The sequence below is a fragment of the Tripterygium wilfordii genome, chromosome 11, assembly GCF_013401445.1.
Source record: "Tripterygium wilfordii isolate XIE 37 chromosome 11, ASM1340144v1, whole genome shotgun sequence".
NCBI lineage: Eukaryota > Viridiplantae > Streptophyta > Magnoliopsida > Celastrales > Celastraceae > Tripterygium > Tripterygium wilfordii.
The window spans coordinates 9,382,430-9,403,218 of NC_052242.1; the positions used below are offsets into that span (position 1 = coordinate 9,382,430).

General features: G+C 36.2%; 2 protein-coding genes across 2 annotated transcripts; one reads left to right on the forward strand and one right to left on the reverse strand.

The window, feature by feature from the left end:
- Positions 1-237: 237 nt before the first annotated feature.
- On the reverse strand, positions 238-4,801 carry LOC120008586 (flowering locus K homology domain-like). Its single transcript, XM_038858963.1, has 4 exons — positions 4,097-4,801; positions 3,730-4,011; positions 2,074-2,268; positions 238-588 (listed from the first exon to the last, which is right to left on the reverse strand). The coding sequence occupies exons 1-4, from the start codon at positions 4,256-4,258 to the stop codon at positions 406-408; spliced, it is 822 nt and encodes a 273-aa protein (XP_038714891.1). The 5' UTR covers positions 4,259-4,801; the 3' UTR covers positions 238-405.
- Positions 4,802-7,721: 2,920 nt separating this feature from the next.
- Positions 7,722-12,142, forward strand: LOC120009050 (GRF1-interacting factor 1-like). The gene is made up of 4 exons (XM_038859493.1): positions 7,722-8,049; positions 10,717-10,793; positions 11,138-11,222; positions 11,444-12,142. Exons 1-4 carry the CDS (start codon positions 7,969-7,971, stop codon positions 11,861-11,863), a joined length of 663 nt encoding a protein of 220 aa, XP_038715421.1. The 5' UTR covers positions 7,722-7,968; the 3' UTR covers positions 11,864-12,142.
- The last annotated feature ends 8,647 nt before the right edge of the window (positions 12,143-20,789 follow it).

Here is a 20,789-nt window from a genome sequence, read left to right on the forward strand (position 1 = left end):
CACCAAAGTAGATATATTCCAAAAAACCTACACTTAAAATGGAAACAAATTGTCTACTACGTGCTTTGGAGTTATCCTCAAAGCTAGTCATGGATGACATCTATACACTGATTGTTATAATCAGAGATCAGCTAAGCTCAAAGACACACAACAACGAAGAAATTGCTACAGAAATCATTGCTTCAAGGATGATCGGAGAGACTCTATTCGATAGTAAGAGCCATGGAATAAAAGGTCGAAGGAAAGGTGATAGAAAACAGTCAATGATTAAACAAAAGCATCCAAATTACCTGAGAACCTAACAAAAGTCTACCATTACATCTGTCATTCATATAATTGATTATATTCTCTTTTAATGAGACGCAGTAAATTAGTTTGAGTGATAAAAAACCAATACAGGCCGTCTTAGTACCCATAATTTGAACCATACACTGAGCCATAGCCTCCTGTGTGGCTCCCATGTCCCGGGTTGGATGGGGGAGATGCATACATAGAACCATGTGATGCGTAAGGGTTGTAACCTTGGTCTGCGGATCTGCCTTGTTGTGCTTGTCCTGGTGCTGCAGCAGCTGCTTCAGCCATGAAATTCTGCAACATAAAAATATTAGTGTGATGAGCAGCACATAATCAAATAGAGATCACATAATAGAGTGCTCTACAAGTTGCAACTATAGATAATAGATTTGCAGCATTAATGCTACGGTCAGAAAAACTGCATACAAGTAAATCCAACAAAGTATTTTCTTCTCTTTTTTTTTCTTCTTTTTTTGAACAGTAATCCAATTGAAGAAGATTTTGCTTCTTTTTCGAAAAGCAATCAAACCGAACATAGCATAATTCTGAGAGAGAAGGATAGAAACAGCCTATAATAGAGCCTAAAGTTCAACAATATAATAGAATCACTTTTGTCAATTCATATAATACAGTGTAAATTATCATTGTAAGGTTAAATAATCAAAAGCATACATCAAAATAAGCTCATATTACAATAAATATATAAACTATGTATCGCAATCAATTCCAAACACCATGACTAGTATCATCATTATCAAAATCTTCATCCCAAACTTGGAGACAATTGCATAAATCTATAATAGTTATTCGATTCTCCTTGGTCAATTTTCCCATCGAAAGCAACATTCTTCACTAATTCTATAGAGCTCATATCCTTTATTTTCACCAACATCCATTTCTTTTGTGGGGTTGTACTAGAAACTAGATGGCAACTGACATCCAGGAGGAGGAGGACCCCATCAGTAATCAATTTTAGATGTTGACAAAATATACATATAACATTTTGAAGAATACCAAGTTTTTTTGAATGGACAGAGAAGAATACCAAGTTAACCATTTTTCTTTTATTCTATTGCAATTGTTAAAAACAGATACAACTCTTAACAATTACAAAGGCAACTAAAACCGAGAAAACCAAGATTGATATTTATACTGATGAAAAAAAATGGAGCAACTAATATATTTTACTAAAATTCATCCGAGAAGTGTTAATAAATAATGTCATTAAAAATTAAAAGGTATTTTTGAAAAAAAATACTAATGTCAAAAATACTACATCCTATATGACAACTGAACGCAACTAATCATAATGGGATGCTCTTCTTGCCAATATTCTTTGAGATCACATACTTCACTCTCTTTTGGACTGAGTGTCAGTGTCGGACACGGATACGCTCCGACACCTTAAAAATACGTTCGGGATACGTTGATTAGAGTATCTGATTTATTTAATTTTTTTTAAAACAACCATATACAACCACATTCAACCTTGTATAGACAATTGCGCAGACCAGCAGTAAGATGAACAATGATTTTGGTCAGACAGAAATGAGAATAATACATAGGAAAAAGATAAACAATGCTAAAATAGGGTGAACAATCAAAGTCACCATACACAGACATGCTCACATGACACATGTATACATACAATTAGGGGGAAAAATAGCAGCTATGCGAGCATTGAACTTATTCCGAATTTCAGATAGAAATGGGAATGCTATAAGAGGAAAAAGAAACCAATTTTGGATATAGCTAAATAGTAAGGCAAGGAATAATTACCTGAATCAGCTGCTGAGCCGTTTGGACCTGGGAAGCTGTTCCACTGATTTCAACTGTCATTTCCCCAGGAACACCCCTGGTTTCTTGTATAGCAACAGTCGCACCACTTGCACGGCGGATATAGCTAATACTTGAACCACCCGTCCCAATAACAGCATCAGCATAAGATAAGGGAATCTGCATTTGCTGGGTAACCTGCTAGAAAATTAGAAAACATCATCTAGAGCTTCTAAGTTCTAGCTAATACGAAGCAATTAAATTTCCTGAAGACGGCCAATACTCAAAAGCACTGGTGTGGACTGCTGGATGCTTCTGATAAATAGGAAGGGAAAAAATATTATGAGCAGCATCTATTTGTGTTGATCATTTCCAAGATCTAATTCCATTTTTTCTTATGTAATGGTATCACCTTACAGGCGAACATCTGGCCCACTGTGACTGCAAGAGCCTTGTTCCCCGGTGTTGTTTACCTTTACCTTTTACCTGATGTTAATGCCTTGCAATCTGAAGTTTAATGCTTAAGAAAAGAAAATGTACTTGTCTAAAAGAGGAAAGGATGCATGTCTGATCCCTACTTTGTGTGCAGTCAACTTTACATATTAGGACTGTACAAACATTCTAAGGCTCCTTATATCACGCATAGATTACTCAATCGTACTCCTCCAGAAGAAAAACAATTAAAGTCAAGAATAAATGATTTGTAAGAAATAATGACTCCCTAACATACCCACATTAGTCAAGGTTCCCATCACCCATGACCCAACCCAGACCCCACCCACATAAAAAAGGCCCGGAAGCCCTGGACTAGTCTAAAACTATTATAGATACTACAGCATCAACCAGATCCCTCGAGCCAGTAAAATGAAACCAAAAAACATCCCCTGATCAGCAACTAAGAGCTAGTTCATCAGAATTTTTTCAATTGTTCAACTGTGCAACAGTAAAGCTAAGAGAAGACTTTTTCAATCTATTCCTATGGAAATTATGTGGTTAATCTGGAAAGAAATAAGCAACAGGATTTTGAACAATACAGAAACTAATCTAGATATCTTTGCAGGAAATTTCTTTAATTTGTTGAAATGTCTGTCTCTTGTAATGATTTGGTTGAAGCCTTTAGCTTAGCCTCCTTGTCGTTCCTTTTTGCAACATCTTGGTACCTTTATAAAATTTTAGCATCCATAAAAAATAGCAAAATGTGGGGAACTTGACAACTTGACCTAGTGGTGCTCCATAAAATCATCAAATAGTTTTATTAAACTGCAATCTTTCCAAGGCAAAGTCGTGTTGGAACCCCCCATCCTAACAGAGCAAGCTAATTCATCGGACAGTATCGATCAAAATGGACCAACAGAAATTTAAATGTAATCATTACATGAAATGCTATTATTTGAGCAAATCGCCTACATCAGTTTCTCTTGCTCCTCCTCCTGTACAACCCTCTCCCTCCTTTTGAATGATAAGACATATTCAAGCATCTGACTTAAATGAACCCAGCAGTCCTAGCATTAATTAGAATAGTACGCAACGACCGCAATGTTAAGTTGCCTGGTTATTCTATCAAATTATAAATAGAAGAACAAAATTTCAAATTACTCTTATTCAGTTACTAACACCGAGGATGGGATATATAAGCAGAAAGAGATCATAAATCGTAACCTGCGTGATCATTGAAGAAGCTGATTGGGTATTAGAAGATGCACGAACCCCCATTGGAGCTTCTCTTCCATAGGCAGATATACCCTGATGAGGCTGTTTCTCCATGGGAGGGAAGTCAGGAGGAGGATAGTAATTATCATGTTCCCGAGGAGGTGGCGGCATATATTGAGAATTAGGTCCAAAACCAGGACCTCCGCCAGAACTTGGAGGAAGACCTTGAGGCGGACCCCAGGGCTGATGTGATGGTGGCATGTGCTCCATTGGTGAATTTGCCATTTGCATCTGGTAAAAAAATGTAATTAAATTTTCTTCCACGGATGCTGTAACAGTTTAAATTCACTGCAATGGCATCAGATAGAACACTTACATGCATCTCGAATAGAGGAATTATACTGCGGTCAACCAAAAACTTCCTGAGATGAGATGCAATTAGCTCAATGGCATTGTGGACACCAGAAGGGTCCCCCACCACGTCAACAACCCTATCATCCTGAAGAGCAAAGACAGGTAGATCTTCTGCGCAATCCATCCAAAATATATAAAGAATAAGATTTTCAGGAATGCAGCCATGTATCTATGTAGATAAGGTGGAGATCCCTTGGAGTCCAATTTAGATTAGAATAAGAATAGCAAAATCAAGAATAGGAACATTTAGACCAGAAGAGGAACGGGATAACAGACTCATTGGAGTCTCTAGGGTTCAAACCCACGGAGAATTCATATATTATTCATCAAAAAGCTCCGATTTACAAGAAGTCCTATGAAAATATTTATATGAGGTTATAGACTACGTGGTAACCCAAATTCTATAAAACTTTCCTCATAAAGATGGATACTTGAATTCTTAAAAGATACTAAATAACTATTAAACTTTAGACTTGACTAAGTACCATACTTATAAAACTCTTAGAGATAAATGTCCCACATCATCTAGCTTAGGTGAATTGTATGTGATACCCTCTACTATATCTAATAGGTCCTTTTAGGGAGAGTAATGGACCACTATATGCCAAATTTAACATGGTGCTGTAGCAGACCCCTAGTGATACGTTCTTGGACGGTCTTACCTCCACCCGTTTCTTGGGTTATGATTTGCTCGTTTGTTGCACTTGTTGGGAAATTTAAAGTTGGCAATGATAGGAATGACTATTCAGTGTATTTCAAAGCTTAAGAAGAGACACATAATATGATAATAAAGCAAAATAAAATTAAAGAGAAGGAAAACACCCTAACGTCCCAACATGTTAGGGGAGCTGGAAGCATCACCTACCTTTAATTTCTTCATCATCTATATATATATATATTCGAATCAAAATTTTATTTTAAATTGTTTAGAACCCCACAACCCAACATCCAACATCCTTACTTCAATTATGCAATGCATGCATTTCATCATCACCATATATACATAATTGTACCTCCTTAACAACAACAACATCAACAATAATGGATTATTCTTTTTTCTTTTGTGCCCCACAAACAAAGCTGTTCCTAGCTACCATTCATTCATGGTACTATATGAATATGGGGTGGCTAATTAGTGGATATAAGTTTCTCTCTCTCTCTCTCGAATATGGGGTGGCTAATTGGTGGATATAAGTCTCTCTCTCTCTCTATATATATATACACACACATATGCATATATATGTAAGGATGCCAGTTGGGCATGGACTGGACAACACTTGCAGCAGAGGACATGTGAACTTTTTGGGTCCCAACTCCCAATAATAATATCCCCCATTTCAGAATCACATGAAAACATTCACCATTCAATTATTTACACAATGACAAGATTGTCTATTTGGGTGTTTTTTTTTTTACATTAATCACCAGAATATGAACCATTCAAGATTAATTAAGTTAAGTCTAAGAGGAGGCTCCAACAGTCCAACTTGAACCCTAAATTATCATTAGCACAAAGGTTAAGTGAGAACTTGTCATCTTTAGAAGTTATGGATTCGATTCTTACCTTAAATCAGCAAATTGAATCTTCATGTATTTTTCTGACACGAGTGATTTGTATAAGGTTTCATGAATTTATCTAATGCACATTCAATGATAATGATTTGAGTATTGTATTATGTGAATTTATTGGATTATTGATACATAGGAGACTAGGCGTACATAAGAGAAATATATATATATATATATATATATATATATTATCTAATCTAATGTAATATTTTAGTGAAGCTTAGAAAGAGAATCTGGCCTATACAACACTTGAGGGAGAATAAATGCATCTTTAATGTTAGTTTATTAATATAACCAAGATTTGTTCAACACTTGCTTTTATCACTTGTGGGGCCCACTCATATGATGAGGTCACAATTGTCACTTAATAGTTAATGCCAACCAGGTGGGCCCAATATATCATTTCATTTAAGCAAAAAGATGCCTTTTAATGTTTTTATATATTTATTCATAGTGAAATCGAATATCTCACTAATTTCACATATAGCAATGAGAATCATTTCACGAAAGCATGTGATTAGATTGATAATCGATTGAGTTAAACACATGTGTGTTCAAAATTTAATTATAATGTGAAATATATTTGTCAATAATATTTTAAAAAAAAAAAGCAATGAGAATAATTTCTCTGCAATTATCCTATTTTGAGAGTTTATAATGACAAGAAGAGAAATTTGAGCTCTTCAACCCAACCATTTCAGAAGATTGAATTTTCGTTTTTAGTTTTTGGTCATGGTACGAGACCAAATTAATACTGGCGTCATTTCAATTGTGTCTATTTATATGTTAATATGATGATTAAGTCTTAAGTCACAAGATTTTGTGTAGTGACCAACAACCCTTTAGTCGATGTGATTAAGGCATAAATTAGACTTGGTGGTATCTGTAGTGGTCAGAAATCGTCTATCCCATCTCTGTGGGCCCACGACTTTTCAACATGTACAATCTCAGAAACCATATCCTCGTCGTGCTTCTCGACTACAACCTTTGGCCCACCTCGATGTCGACCTCTCATCATCTCGACATCGACGTGATCTTCACTTCGCCGTCGACCTCCCCGCCACCTCACCATTTAGCTATCGACCTTTTGTCATTCTGATGTAAAGTCCTATTGATAACTCTTTCATATCGATCTGATACTCATTCTACCTTTTACATCTCTTAAGTCAACTTTGACATTTGTACCTATCGTCCCTAACAACAAAAGACTACATCCCAAACATCTCTCCGCCAAAATTGCAGTGTCAGACCTTACTCTTGAGTTCTGACACACGAAACCATACCTTGTCCTGTCCTTTTCACCAGACTAGGTGGTCAGACCTGGTACTGTCACACTTTCGTTGCATGTTGCCTTCTCTCTCTAACGATAACCTAGAATAAATGTCTCGTATAGAATGGGATACGTGTCCCTCAAAGAGAGTATTTAAGCCAAAATCCTTCACTATTGAAGGAATATTCTTCTCCTTCCCTCTTATGAACTCTTGTATGTCTTGAACTTCAAGCAATCCTAATCAGTCATAGACCTTTTTACACCGAACATTCATAAGTTAAAAAGTAAAAAAAAAAAATTATACAAGATAAACATACAATATATTCTTTTTGTCATCACAATCATTATTGACTTGAACCTCGGAGACCATTTGACATTTGAGTGGCACATTACGCTTGTCCAAGTTCCCCTGTTATCAACATTTGTTCGTTTCATTTCACAGATTGTTGATGATCCGTTTTAAATATTATTTGATTGTCGATTCAAACATCTACCGTACCCAAGTTGAGTCCCCTCCCCGTTTGCTTTAAAAAAAAAAAAGGTAGTGTAGTGTAGTGTAGGGAACTCCGAATCAATGCTTTTAGATTTTAGAATTTTACATCAAAAAAAACGCGCATATCTGTGAATGAGACCAAAGAAGACCATATATGTTGAGATGTGATCGCACCCCACATTTCTTTGGACTTGTCTCTTTCTCTCTGTATCACATTCATTGATCACGTGACCCTCTCCATTCAATTTCAGAGAGAGAAACTGAGTCTGAGACACAGTGTCTCATTCTCAACTCTTAAACCCAAAAACCCTTTCAACTTTCAATGAGTCTTCACTCTCCATCCACTGTCTTTTAATTTTCTCTGCCACACACAGAGGGAGAGAGAAAGTGAAAAGCAAAGGCATTTCTTTGCACTTGCGGAGCAGTGACTCTGTCTCAAGGGTTAGAGATAGAGCGAGAGAGTGCTAGCTTTTGTGTGTTTGTGTGTGTATAAGTATAAGAAATGCAGCAGCACCTGATGCAGATGCAGCCCATGATGGCAGCCTATTACCCCAACAACGTCACTACTGATCACATTCAACAGGTTTCTCCCTCTCCCTCTCCTTCTCCCCTTTTTGACCTCTCTGTCTCTGGTCGATTCACTTTCTTCAGTCGTCCTCAAGTCCTTTACTTGCTTTTCTTTCTCTTCTTCTTTTTTCAATGATGACTACTGTAGTTTTCACGTTCCTTCTGTTCTTTACCAGTTAGCCCCTACCGTGTTTAACATAGTTTTTTTTTGTATGTTCTTTTGTTGTTTTTGTGTAAATTTATAACACCCACTTATAAATCTCTAATTTAATTGACTTTATCCAAGTGGGTGCTCTATTTTCCTCCTTAAAAGGATGTTCTTTACTGATTATCGTACATGGTGCTCCACCTTCAGAAGTTGTTTAGTATTTTTTATTTGTTTTCTTCTGTTACTTGTATTTTTTATTTGTTGGGTTCGATATTCAATAGATCTGTTTATGAACTTTTGTATGTTTTACCCTTCCTTTTGACAGCTTGAATTTAGGTTCAAATTGATTTAATGTCTACATTCCTGCTAAAATCACATAAAACAGTGTTTGTTTAGCTTGTTTGCTTTAGATGGGGAAATGTAGTTGTCTCCTGCTAAACTGAAATAGTGTCTCATGGCCTATGTTACCATTTTGAGGACTAACATGAATGAATTTTTTTTTCATAACTCTGCTGAAAATAACATGTGGATATTCTGCAAGGCAGCTACTGTGTTTCTTGATTACATCCAGTTTAATTCACCAAGACTGTAAATAAATAAGGCAATGTACAATGAAAAAGGAAATTCCTTGAGCCTTAGTCGGCCAACTAGTGAATCATAATTTCTTAAGCTTTAGCTGCTGTTCTCATATGAACTTGAAGCTACATAATACTTTGATGGTGAAATACCGAAAAAAGTTATTACCTGCTTTTGCTGGAGCCTGTTGGATGTTTCAGATGCCCTTTATTTGGTGGTCCTTCCTTATTGTTGCCATTTGATGGTTGATCATTTAGATTTGCTCTTTGTCTGCTGATGTGGTCCTTTCTAGATAACCTTTACACCATGATCCTTTCTAGATATGGTCTTTTTGATATGTGGTCCTTTGTTTGTGCTTCCACAATTTGGCCCGGCATTTTTGCTATATAAGTTGATTATTTGTGGGACAAATATGACAGTTTGGTGGTTTCTGTTGATAGCATACTAGTGGTAGCTGATCTTCCACAAATGACTTCTTATAGTACGACTTCTGCGTTCATGTAGCCCACCTCACAATCTAAAATTATTTTACACGTGGACGTCGTTTTATTGTTTGAGATCCAAATTATGTAGAATCTTATGGTGATTATCGGGTACTATCTGTGTTTTAGACTTGATGTTGGTGTGCCTTATTATGTGCAAAATGTCTGAAGAAGGTAAGTTAATTGCTAGCCTATTTGCGTTAGTGATCTATCTTGTCTTTTACGATGACTATGATAAAGAATATTAAGTTGTTTAGATAGGAAGTGGTGCGAGTGCAGAAGTTAGTACTACATATAGACCACAATCATTTGTGATCTGTTTTATGGGAGGCTTAATTTGAGGTTCCTTGTTGGCCTTTTAGATTAGTGAATCGTGCTCCTCCTGAAATTGGGAGTTCCTTAATAGAGCTTTCTGATGTGGCTTCCAAAGACTTTCTAACTTTGATTGTGCACAAAACTGGATTGCTCGAGTGCTATTATGGAGATTAAGTAGCTTCAGAAACTAGAAAGATGGTCTAATTATGTGCAAAGATTTTTCATCTAATCATTTATAGGGAAACTACTTCTCGAGTGTGTATCAGTGCAATGTTTCTTCCTAAATTGCAAGTTATTGCTTGGTTACTGCATTATTCAAATGTTTTCGTGATCCTAAATTTTGTTTCTGAGAAGTTGAGAAGGTAAAACATGATTTACTGGCAAGTTTAGGTATCCGCATATCAAACTTTTTACGTGTTTTTCCCTCCTTGTTTTTGCATGTTGGTTTTCATGAAGGCTTTTAGGTGAAAGCATGATTTTTCCTGATTCAGCATGTAGCCTTCAGTTTCTGTCATACGTTGTATCAACAATGAAGTGGTATATATGTCATCCTCATATCCTGTAGTATCGAGATACACTGTAAATTGTAATCGTTGTCAACATATGAAGCAGGAAACTCATTTGGAAAGGCATTATGTTAATGTAGTTTCAGTGGCTGACTAAAAGAAGTCAATAAAAGTTGCATGTGTCGTTGCTGAGAAGCAATAAGTTTCCTTGATGCTTGGACACATAAGCTACCTTAGTGTAGGAGTATGTCGGCAAATACTCTCAAAATTGTGGCATTTGGATTCTGGCGTAGTTCTATGCTGTTTTCTTCTTTTAGTGTCAAGCTTTTAAGATTATAAATTCCTTTTCATGTGAACTCTTTTTGTTGTTCCTAGGGTCCCTAGTTTGATATTTAGATCAACATGGGAAAGGAAATATATCAAATTGCTAGAAAGGTCTATCATTTTCATTTACTACATTTTGCACGCACTACGAGTTCTTCCTCTGGTAATGTGCATGGCTACAATTTATTATGCATTTCAAATTTCCCGTCGGAGATTTCTAATGTTTTTTCCTACACTTACTGCAATTATTTAGATTGTTTTCATTGACTAAATTGTGAATCCTACAACTTTATTGCTTATTCGTCCCTGCCTTCATTACTTATCTCATGCAGTATTTGGATGAGAACAAGTCCTTGATTTTGAAGATTGTTGAGAGCCAGAATTCAGGGAAACTGAATGAATGTGCAGAGTAAGCATAAACCTTGCACTGAACATCTCAATGTTGCTCGTCTTTCATACTGAGAGTTTTTCAAATCTGTTGTATGTTTTGCATGACCATTCCAACATGTTAAGGATTTGATGGACATGTGTTGCCCTTCCTCGTTATTTTATTTTTTTTCTGGGCAAAAGGAAATGGTCATTGGCTATGCTATGCACTGAATATTGTTCGACAACAGTAAATGTTTGCGAAAATAGCAAAGATGACCATAAAGAAACCAGCCTCAGAAGGCAAAACATGTTTTTTAAATTTTGTGGCCCTAGCCGTGAATATTTTGAGTCTGAATTGATGATTACCTTCTTTTATTCTTGTAGGAACCAAGCAAGGCTACAGAGAAACCTCATGTATTTGGCTGCAATTGCTGATTCTCAACCCCAACCGCCTACCCTGCATCCTCAGGTATGAAACGTTTCTGAATATTTAAGTAATTATTAGAATAATAATAATCTTCAAGTCCTACTCCTACGATTCACTGCCATTTAGTTTTTTGGTGTCTCTGTGAACACTGGTTCACCAAATCTTAAATTTGCTTTTATATTATATGATGTTTACTCAATTTTGTGCGGTTAGTTTGACAAATACTAACTGCCTGTCCTGTTGGGTCTCTTAACTACTTACAGTACCCTTCCAGCGGCGTAGTACAACCTGGATCACACTATATGCAGCACCAACAAGCTCAGCAGCTGACACCACAATCAGTCATGGCTGCACGATCATCCATGTTGTACAGTCAACAGCCATATCTGCAACAACAGCAAGCCTTGCACAGCCAACTCGGTATGAGCTCCGGTAGTGCTGGACTTCACATGCTGCAGAGTGAGGCCGCCAATGCTGGAGGCAGCGGGGCACTTGGAGTTGGAGGTTATGCTGATTTTGGCCGTGGCTCTTCTGGAGAAGGCTTGCACATTGGCAGTAGGGGAATGGCTGGAGGCAGCAAGCAAGACATTGGATCTGCTGAGGGCCGAGGCGGGAGCTCTGGTGGCCAGGGTGTTGATGGTGGTGAAACGCTCTATCTGAAAGGAGGTGATGACAGTAATTGAGAGGTGAGAATGATGCTGGTAGTGTGGCTAGGTAGTGTTTTAAAGTAGGAGAAGCGGAAATTGATCTCCGCGCGCTTGATACTTTTAATGAGAAAGAAAAGTTCGTCTAAAAACAATAGTCAGGGCTCTACTTCCTGCCTGTAGCTTGGCTGTTTTTTTGTTTTCTGTGTTGAGACAATGCATCATATGCTAGTGTATGTTGTAAATTTTTAGGTCAATTTCTGATTTGGTGTGATTTTAAGTAAGTTTTATGTTGTTGTGCTAAGCTCACATTTCTGATTTTCTAGTGCATGTCTCAGGCTACATGAAAGGCTTGTGGGTTATAAATGGAGGCCCTTCATATAGGGTTTATTGACATGAGCATGCTTGTATGTGGAATTCCATTATTGTGTTTGAAATCTGATGGCATTTTTAGGGTTAGGGTTACTAAGCTAGTTAAATTTCTATGAGGCTATGATTGGCATGGGGACTCAAGGGCGGGCAGGGAATGGGTTAGTAAATTGACGGTTGGGAAAGATTAGGGAGGAGGTTATGGAAGTTTGATAGCGGGGAGTTTGCATGTCAGGGAGGACGTTGTTGTTAACTAATCTACTGCATTTGCTAGATAAAATTTTTGTCCATTGCTGTGTTAATTTATTTTTGCTACGTCTGGACCATTTTGGTTTGGGATTTTGTTTGGGCTTAGAAATCTACTAGTTTGTAGTTTAGTGTCTATTCCTTTGTGAATCAAGTGGAATGAGATATTTCATTGAACTTCCACCTAAATATTAATTAAAATTTTAGTAAATTTTTACTGAAATTTGACAAAGTATACTGAGAACTGGGAAATTTATATTGAAATTTACTATAATTTTCCCATATAATTTGTCAAAATTTCAATCTAATTTAGTGAAATTTTAGTGGTGGTGCCGGGAATTGAGAAATAAGAGCCACACGTGCATACTAAAACGTAAGTAAAGGGTACCTTTTGTGAGCAGGAAGAACATAGAAGTAAGGATGAGACTCATTCAGTGAATAAGTACATTATTTATTGATTTTCATCTTTCGAAATTTCTCAGCTGCGATTAGTTTTGAAATTCGTGCTTGATATCCCTTCTGTTTTTTACAAGTGCATGTGAAAGAATAACCTGCCATTTCACTTTTCTTTTGCACTTGCCAAATCCAAGATTTTAAAAACCGGATCGGTCATCGAACTGGAAAATTTATTGATTCAAGGTTTAAAGGTCCAATCGGGATTTGAACCAAGTTCAAACTGATTTAATATAATTAATTATAAAATATATATTCATTTAAATATTAATAATAATTATAAAATTTTCATATTTGTAATACTCACAATATTAGAAATGTTTGAATAAATGTAATAATACAAATTTTGATATATAGAATTAATGTATTCTTTTAAATAGATAAAGTATTATAGTCTAATTGGTTAAAACATTGGTGTTATGAATGAAAGAATGAGTTCGAACCCCATCAATAAGAAGTCTTTAAAAAAATTTCACATTTAGTCTAATGAGTGATGAATCAATTAATGTCTTTATTAAATTTATCATTTTTTTTATCAGATACAATAAATATATTATATTTTTCAAGAAGGTAGAGGTCGTAATTGAATATATTATATTGAATTCACTTCATTTCCTAAACAAAATATGTGTAGTAGCCTAGTTAGTAAGAATCTTTAGCTTTTAAGCAAAGGTATGGGTTCTATTCTTATCAAAAACATTATTTTCTTCATTTAATCAAAGGCCAACCGGTTCGTGCAAACCGGTCGGATCAACTATAAAAAGCCATCGGTCTAGAGTTCATCGGTTTTATGTTTGTTGACCGACCGAATGTAGGCCCGATCATCGATTGGACCGGTTCGATTTTCAAAACACTGGTCAAATCTAAACCTTATATTTATCAAACGCACAAATACCAACCACGTGTTAAATATTTGCTTTTGAAAGACCATGTCGTGTCGTGGTCTCTCTGGACTCAAGGACGTGAGATCCTCCTTACAGCAGGCGAATGCCATTTCCTTCTCCTTGGGTGAGGTTCCTATTTCTACGAGATCTTTCAATACTCCTAGCGCTCTACTCTTCTGTCTTTAGACGGGTTTGCTGGTTCAATAATGCTTGCCAGGCTCTTATCCATTCATTTGACTAAGTGAAGCTCCTTGTTCATCGCCTGAGCTTCTCCTACCTTTGCTGGAGCTCTTCTTGCTTGCGGCGCACTGCCTCCTCAATTTTTCTTTCTAGAGAAATCCCATTCTCATCTTTCTCCAGTTGACTTTCTTGCCTCTCTCTTGCATCTATCTCTAGTGTTCTTGTCATGATGCAACCTATAAATTCATTGGAAATTACTCGCTTCACACAAACGACGCCAAATTATCGATGCAAAAATCTATACGACTCATACGTCAGTAGTTGGGGTCCAAGCTGTGACGTAGACACTGAATATCTATCCTGTAAAAGAAAAGGGAGGGCGGCTCTTCATGGCCCAGGAATACGTCAACGCTCAAGTCAGTGTCTTTATTAAGTATCCAATAATACAATTGAGAGCATATCTCATCTCAATTTGATAGTTCCTTTTGTAGGCGTTGTGATACATTTGTTGGGATTATCATATCCTGATTTTTGAGTTTGTTAGAATCTTGAGTTGATTTTGACATTGAGGTTGATCTTGTCGTTAGGGTGGTTGTGATATGAGGATTAACCTTGATCTGACTCTAGGTTGAGTCCTCCCTAAGTTGACTCTAAGGGGTTTTCTATGAGGTCTTCCCTCTCTGTGCCACATGTCATGCTGACTGGGAATGACATTTTTATTCATCCATACTTGGCATAAATTATATTGGTAATATACTACATAATTATATACTATATATCTAAATATATATTAATTTATTGTGTACTATAAACCAACAGTTCAACTTTCATCGTACTGATTGAAACTCGAAAACTTTCAACTTTCAGCTTGTAGAACCTAGGCGACACAATAAGGGGGTTGAATTCTGATCCCAAATTTCAATTGGGAATCCCCTTATCTTTAAATAGCAAATAAACCATAAGAATAAAAACACAAAACACACAAGTATATAGATATAGAGACAAAATGAAATGTCAAATAACAAATCAAATCAGATTAGGGTAGAAACTAATTGAAGGACACAATAATAGTTAAAACCCTAACGTAACGTGTCACAAATAAAGTTTTCAATCAATTGTCCAACTACACAAGTTTTGCATACGCAACCAAGAAATAATTCTTAGCTTGCAATCTTTAAACAAAAATAAGAAAATTGAGTCAAATTTATGTCACATTAATACAATCATATCACTTGAGTTTATAAAGATGTTCAAGTAGAGATGTAGTCACTTATGACACTTAGAATCAGATTGTACGATAAGATAATCTTGTTTTGAAATCATATAGTTTAAGTATAGAATGGTGTGTTGATTTGAAAATGAGCATTTCAAAAATACAAAATTGAAGCAGGCTATCAATTAAAAAATTTGCAAGACAAGACAATGATATTTATGGTGGTTCAGAGCACTCTCTTATGTCCACTCCCTAAGCACCCTTACTTAGACTTTTCAAATCCACTAGGATAGAAAGTTTTCTTGATGACACCAATAATTAAGAGGTTTTCAACAAATTGACCCCTTAACTTTTCACCAAGGGTTTTGACAAACTCACCCTTAAATTTTTCACAATCTCACAAGGAGAGAGATATAATTTTAGGCTCAAAGTTCCACTCCAGTGTTTGTTTACAAAATAAAAGGGTTTGAGGGAACTCTTTACAATGTCTCTTAGTTTGGATATATAATGAAGAAATTAGAGAGCTGAATACTTGAAGACTTTCTAGGACGACATGACTTGAGAGAACAACAGAGCTTGAATGAAAGAGAGCTTGAGACAATGAGAGAAACGGCTATGTAGTTTGGAGCAAGTCTTGCATCATCTCCTATTGTAGGCATGGTTATTTATAGAAAAGCCAAGTAGAGCTAGTTGAAACCAACCCTTGACCTTCTCAAATCCTCTTTGAATTTGAATTAGAATGTAATTGTTGAAAACAAACTTGATTTTCTCATTTTGAAGTGCACCAATTTCTCTTTGAAAAATTCAGGCAACAAACTGGATTTCTTCCTTTTAAATGCAACAACGCCTTCCTTTGAATGTAGCCAACATACTTGGCCTAATAAACTCAAGAATTTCGTCCATCTTGTTAAAGAAATGCAACAATTTAATGATAATAGTTCCATTTTGACTTGAATAAGAACTTCAATAACTTGACTTTTGAAATTGACTCCTTGCATCTTCTTTCAAATATCAGCCAATTAAAACTCCGTTAAAGATATGTCCACTTTGAAACTTTGAATTTTGAATTTCAAATTTCGAATTTGAAACACAACAATCTCATCTTCGGCTTCAATCTTTAATCTTGAGTTTGAAATTCGATTTTTGAATCTTCAACTTGAATTTCGAATGTGTCAATTTATTCTCTTTGAATTTTGAATATCGTTTGAAGTCTCCACCAAATACTCTCCATAAAGTGCTTGTCTGAATTTGACTGTCCTAGTCAGACACACCTTGTCCTAATTGGACATTTTCAATGTTCACCTTCTAGTGAATTTGCAAGAGTGCTTAGGATTTTCACAACTTTTCCTCAGTCTTACAAGACTATTCTTGGACAGCCAGATTACTACAACTCGTCTTAACTTGAAAAACCTTAAGATATGCTTGTAAGCTTATTTGAGCTTCATGGTTGAACCATAGATGGACTGCTGTACATATCAATTTATGGCTCAAACAAATATCATTTAGTCTCATATGCACTCAATTAAGACAAATAATCACAAATTTCATATATGAATTAGGGCATAGCGTTTCAGTCACCAAACGTCAAAATTTGTCATTCATTTCTTCATGAAAAATGTTCATTATAATGTAAATAATGTTATTGTAAAATTTCAAACTTATTCAAAGGTCATTTGATACAAAAACGATTGTTGAGTTCACAACTAATTTTAAGACACTTCAATGAAAAATCAATTTTGAGTAAGTTTCAAATTCAATCAATTTAACATTAAATTCACCATAGAGATCATGTAATTAAACAACACAATCATGAAAACAAAAATGTAGGACCTTGGGTCCAACACTACCTACACGGTTTGATATTGATACAAGATCAATTTTAAAAATTATGATTCAGTTCGATGTCTCCTGTGATAGATAGGAGATATCAAGCATCCGGCTATTGAGAATAGGAGTGTTGAGATTATGGATAATGTGTGTTCAGGTGTGTCAGGATTTGCTGTCAGTCTAAAGGTTTTGATAAGGTTTTACACCAAGTTTGACGTCTTTACTAGACGGATTGTGTGTAGATAGAGAACACAAACCTGCTGGCTTTAGGCTGCCTTTCTGGAAAAAGACTTAAATTTCATATTGTGTCAATCTAGAAAAAAGTAGGAGACAGAAGACAATTATCGAAATGAAAGAACCTCGAATGAAAGAACTTCTAATGAAAGGAAATGAAAAGCAACATATTGTTGAAATGCATTAGGAATTTCATTGAAAAAAGGTAATACATCCTAGGATGTGTTAAGGCATGCTTTACAAGCTAAATCAAAGATATATCCGCAGAGGCTTTTTGTTAAAGAAAAGGACAAATCTACAACTAGTTGACCTGAGCCATGCTAATTGAAAAGATAAGTGATTAAAGTCATTGAAAACATTTGAAGACGATGAGTATGTGGTTGACGTGGGGTCATTGTAGACTTCTCTTCTTTATTCTTTTATACTCTTTATGGTGACCTTGGTGATCTTCAACTCCAGTTCCCTAGGCACGTCCTTGATATGTGTAGATGTGGGAAGTAGTGGCGAACTACCTTCTTGTTTGTTGCTCAGGTTGCTGGGTCAAAACTCTCAATAACCGCAATCGACTCCTAGACATAGTTTTTAAACCCGACCCGCGTATCGAACCGTCAAGGTTGAAGGTTCAAGGGTTTCAAGATTCAACCATTATGATGGAGGTTCAACCGCAAATTTTTAATAAATGATAAATTTATATATTATATAAATATAGAATTTATATTTTATAACTTTGCATTAATATAATATATAAATATATATATAATTTGTATTTTGTATTCACAATTCACATCATTTCACGTGATCACACGCAACCCCACACAAACTCAACTTACAAAAAAAGAACCATCACCACACGCAACCCACAGTAACTCCACTCCTCTAACTCAGTTTCTCTACACCTACTACAAGACAATCTACTAAACACACTCTTCTTTCTCTGCACCTACTACAAGACAAGAACCATCAAAGATTCAAAGGGGTCAAAGCTTTTTTCAAATCTCTCTCGTCGTTAACTCCTTATTGTTGATGGCTTGATGCTCGTCATTCAAAATCCTCAAATGCTCCAGTATCTCTATTGACAACCTCTCTTTTACTCTCCATAGCTATGACCCCAACTCTGACTCTTTTTGAGGATGAATCCTTGCACAGATTTGATATCTATTGAGAAACCCAACACCAACTCCGCTCCTCTTTCTCTGTGGTTTATCTTCGACTCCAACTACATAGAGGAGAGAGATCCGTCTTCTTCGATGCCGTCTTCATTGGTCAAGCTGAGCGTCGTTGTGGTGGTTAGTAGTCATGACGTCTCTATTGCCGCCGTGGATATCGCATGGAGATGTGGAGAGACCGAGAGAGTAGACTGGATTGGAGTGGAGATCGAGAAAAGTTGTGTTAAGGTATTTTTGCAAATCAGCGGGTTTTCATCAAAACCGCCGGTTCACGGGTCGACGAGTTTTACGGTTTGATTCACGGGTTTTACCGGTTCAATGCTTAAATGGGCTTTTGAAGGAAATAAACCGCGGAGGTCATCGGTTCACTGGTTTTACGGTCGAACCGATGGGCCGGTCCGGGTTTAAAAACTATACTCCTAGAAATGGGGATGATGATAGTATCTCCTCAGTTGTGTTCCTTCTTTAGGGTGGATGTGGGTGCTCTAGTAGGCTGTGGTATACTCCACCTTCTTGGTTTGCAGGTTTCATGCTCGAATTTGTGGAAACATGGTTAATAGTCGTCATTCTGTTGATACTTCTGCACGAAAGGTTATGAAAAAATGTCTTCTTCTTCGGAGTACAGACCGATCGTGGTCTTGGCCTCTGTGTCATGTAGCAGCTGGAAGCGTGTTTGAGGGAATTCAGGGACGTAAGGCTAACAAACTCGACTTCTCCTGGATTTTTTTTGGGATAATCATGCTAAAATCTTGGTTATTCCTAAACAAATTGATTTTGAAGAAGAAAAACCATTAAGACAAAAAGTTCTTCATTTGTAGCCTTTTGGACATTTGTTTTAAGATAAACCCGATTTTCAATAACTAATCCCTTCATTTCAGGTCAAAATCCATTAGAAAACTTGCAAAATGAAGAAACTTTAAAAATAAAAAATCCTGCATTTGCCACATGTCACCAAGAGATTGATTGTTCCTTGCAAAGTGTGGGCCCAAATTACCACCTGTCAGTTGGTGTATGAGGGTCATTTATGATACAAACAGATTCACAGTATCATTTCATTCTTTTATCTATATTTTGAGAATATTTTCCTCAGGGCTAGTTATGGCCAGGCTCAGTTATACTGTCATACACATATACTTTAAGCCGTTAACCCTTAAACAAAATAACTGTTTGGAACTAAAACTTGATCGAAGGATAGTTTGGACATAAAATAATAAGCAAAAGCCAGCCATTAAAGCATCCCATGTCCTGCCCCCCTATTGGAAAAAAAACAGTTGTGCAAAAATTTTTGTTCATATAAAAGAAAAATGCTAAATGTCCCAAGTTTTTTTAACCCAACAAATCCCAAGTCTAGGTGGCACCTAGGTGGCATGCTTTAAAAGCATACCAACATGGAATAAATTGTTGACATTGCACACATTTTTGAAGATTGAAATTGCCCTACTCTCTCCCACTTCTATGTTGTTTAAAAATTGAAAATCAAATATTTCCTTTTTTATCTCCCATTTTCTCTCTCTTCAACTTTCATGATTTCATTCACGGATTACATTGAAAAAGAATGACATTACATTTTTTTAGCTAAAAATGAATGCGAGTACATTATTATTATTATTTGCATATAGACATGCGATTATATTGTTTTTTTGCCACAAATATGTTATTACACTATTTTTGCCATACAGAATTGTGTTTACATTTTTTTTACTACACAAACATGTTATTACATTGTTGCAATTGCATTTGTTTCCAAAACAATGTAAATCCCAAAATATGCAAATATAAGTTCGAGGAAAAAGTCATGAAACCGGTCAGGAATAATAAGGTAGATACATTGTCTCGAACATTGCTGGAGGTAGAGGTGGCCGAAAACGTTGCTCGGGTTGCAAGAATCTGTAGCTCTCTGGTTGAAAACTGGATGGGTAAGGTGCGTTTCGACGGCTAGAGTCCAAATATGTGGTTCGTTGTCGAACACGTCACTGGAGGTGGTCGGATCTATGCATTTTGTGCCGTGATGACCTCATCCTTTTGGTGCTTTTTCTCGACGATACAAGCAACTGTGGGTAGCATGGAGTGACAAAAAATGATTGTGGTGGTTGAATGCTTCCTTTCGATGGGTCAACGACTCGGATCGATCGCCGGATAGAACAGCTAAAATGGTGGTGGAGGTTATTTTGTGAGAGTGGGAGGGAGAAGGGTGAAAGAGAACAAAAAGATAGCGTGAATATTTATATAAAGACAAAATACTAATCTAACTACTAATGTGGAGTGCCATGTAGGATTAGGAAGAATTGGGATAATTTTTGTTGGAACATTTAGCACTACCGCATATAAAATATTTCTAAAAAATTTACCAAACCCTAATTTTAAGAAAAATAAACAAAAGTAAAACAAACAAT

What these genes read in the sequence shown, in the direction of transcription:
- LOC120009050 (XM_038859493.1), top strand. Translation starts at nt 7,969, where the DNA reads ATGCAGCAGCACCTGATGCAGATGCAGCCCATGATGGCAGCCTATTAC. An exon ending in AAACTGAATGAATGTGCAGA is followed by an intron (nt 10,794 to 11,137) that starts GTAAGCATAAAC and finishes TTATTCTTGTAG; the next exon opens with GAACCAAGCAAGGCTACAGA. An exon ending in CGCCTACCCTGCATCCTCAG is followed by an intron (nt 11,223 to 11,443) that starts GTATGAAACGTT and finishes AACTACTTACAG; the next exon opens with TACCCTTCCAGCGGCGTAGT.
- LOC120008586 (XM_038858963.1), bottom strand. Translation starts at nt 4,258, where the DNA reads ATGGATTGCGCAGAAGATCTACCTGTCTTTGCTCTTCAGGATGATAGG. An exon ending in TTCCTCTATTCGAGATGCAT is followed by an intron (nt 4,012 to 4,096) that starts GTAAGTGTTCTA and finishes TTTTTTTACCAG; the next exon opens with ATGCAAATGGCAAATTCACC. An exon ending in CGGCTCAGCAGCTGATTCAG is followed by an intron (nt 589 to 2,073) that starts GTAATTATTCCT and finishes TTTATGTTGCAG; the next exon opens with AATTTCATGGCTGAAGCAGC.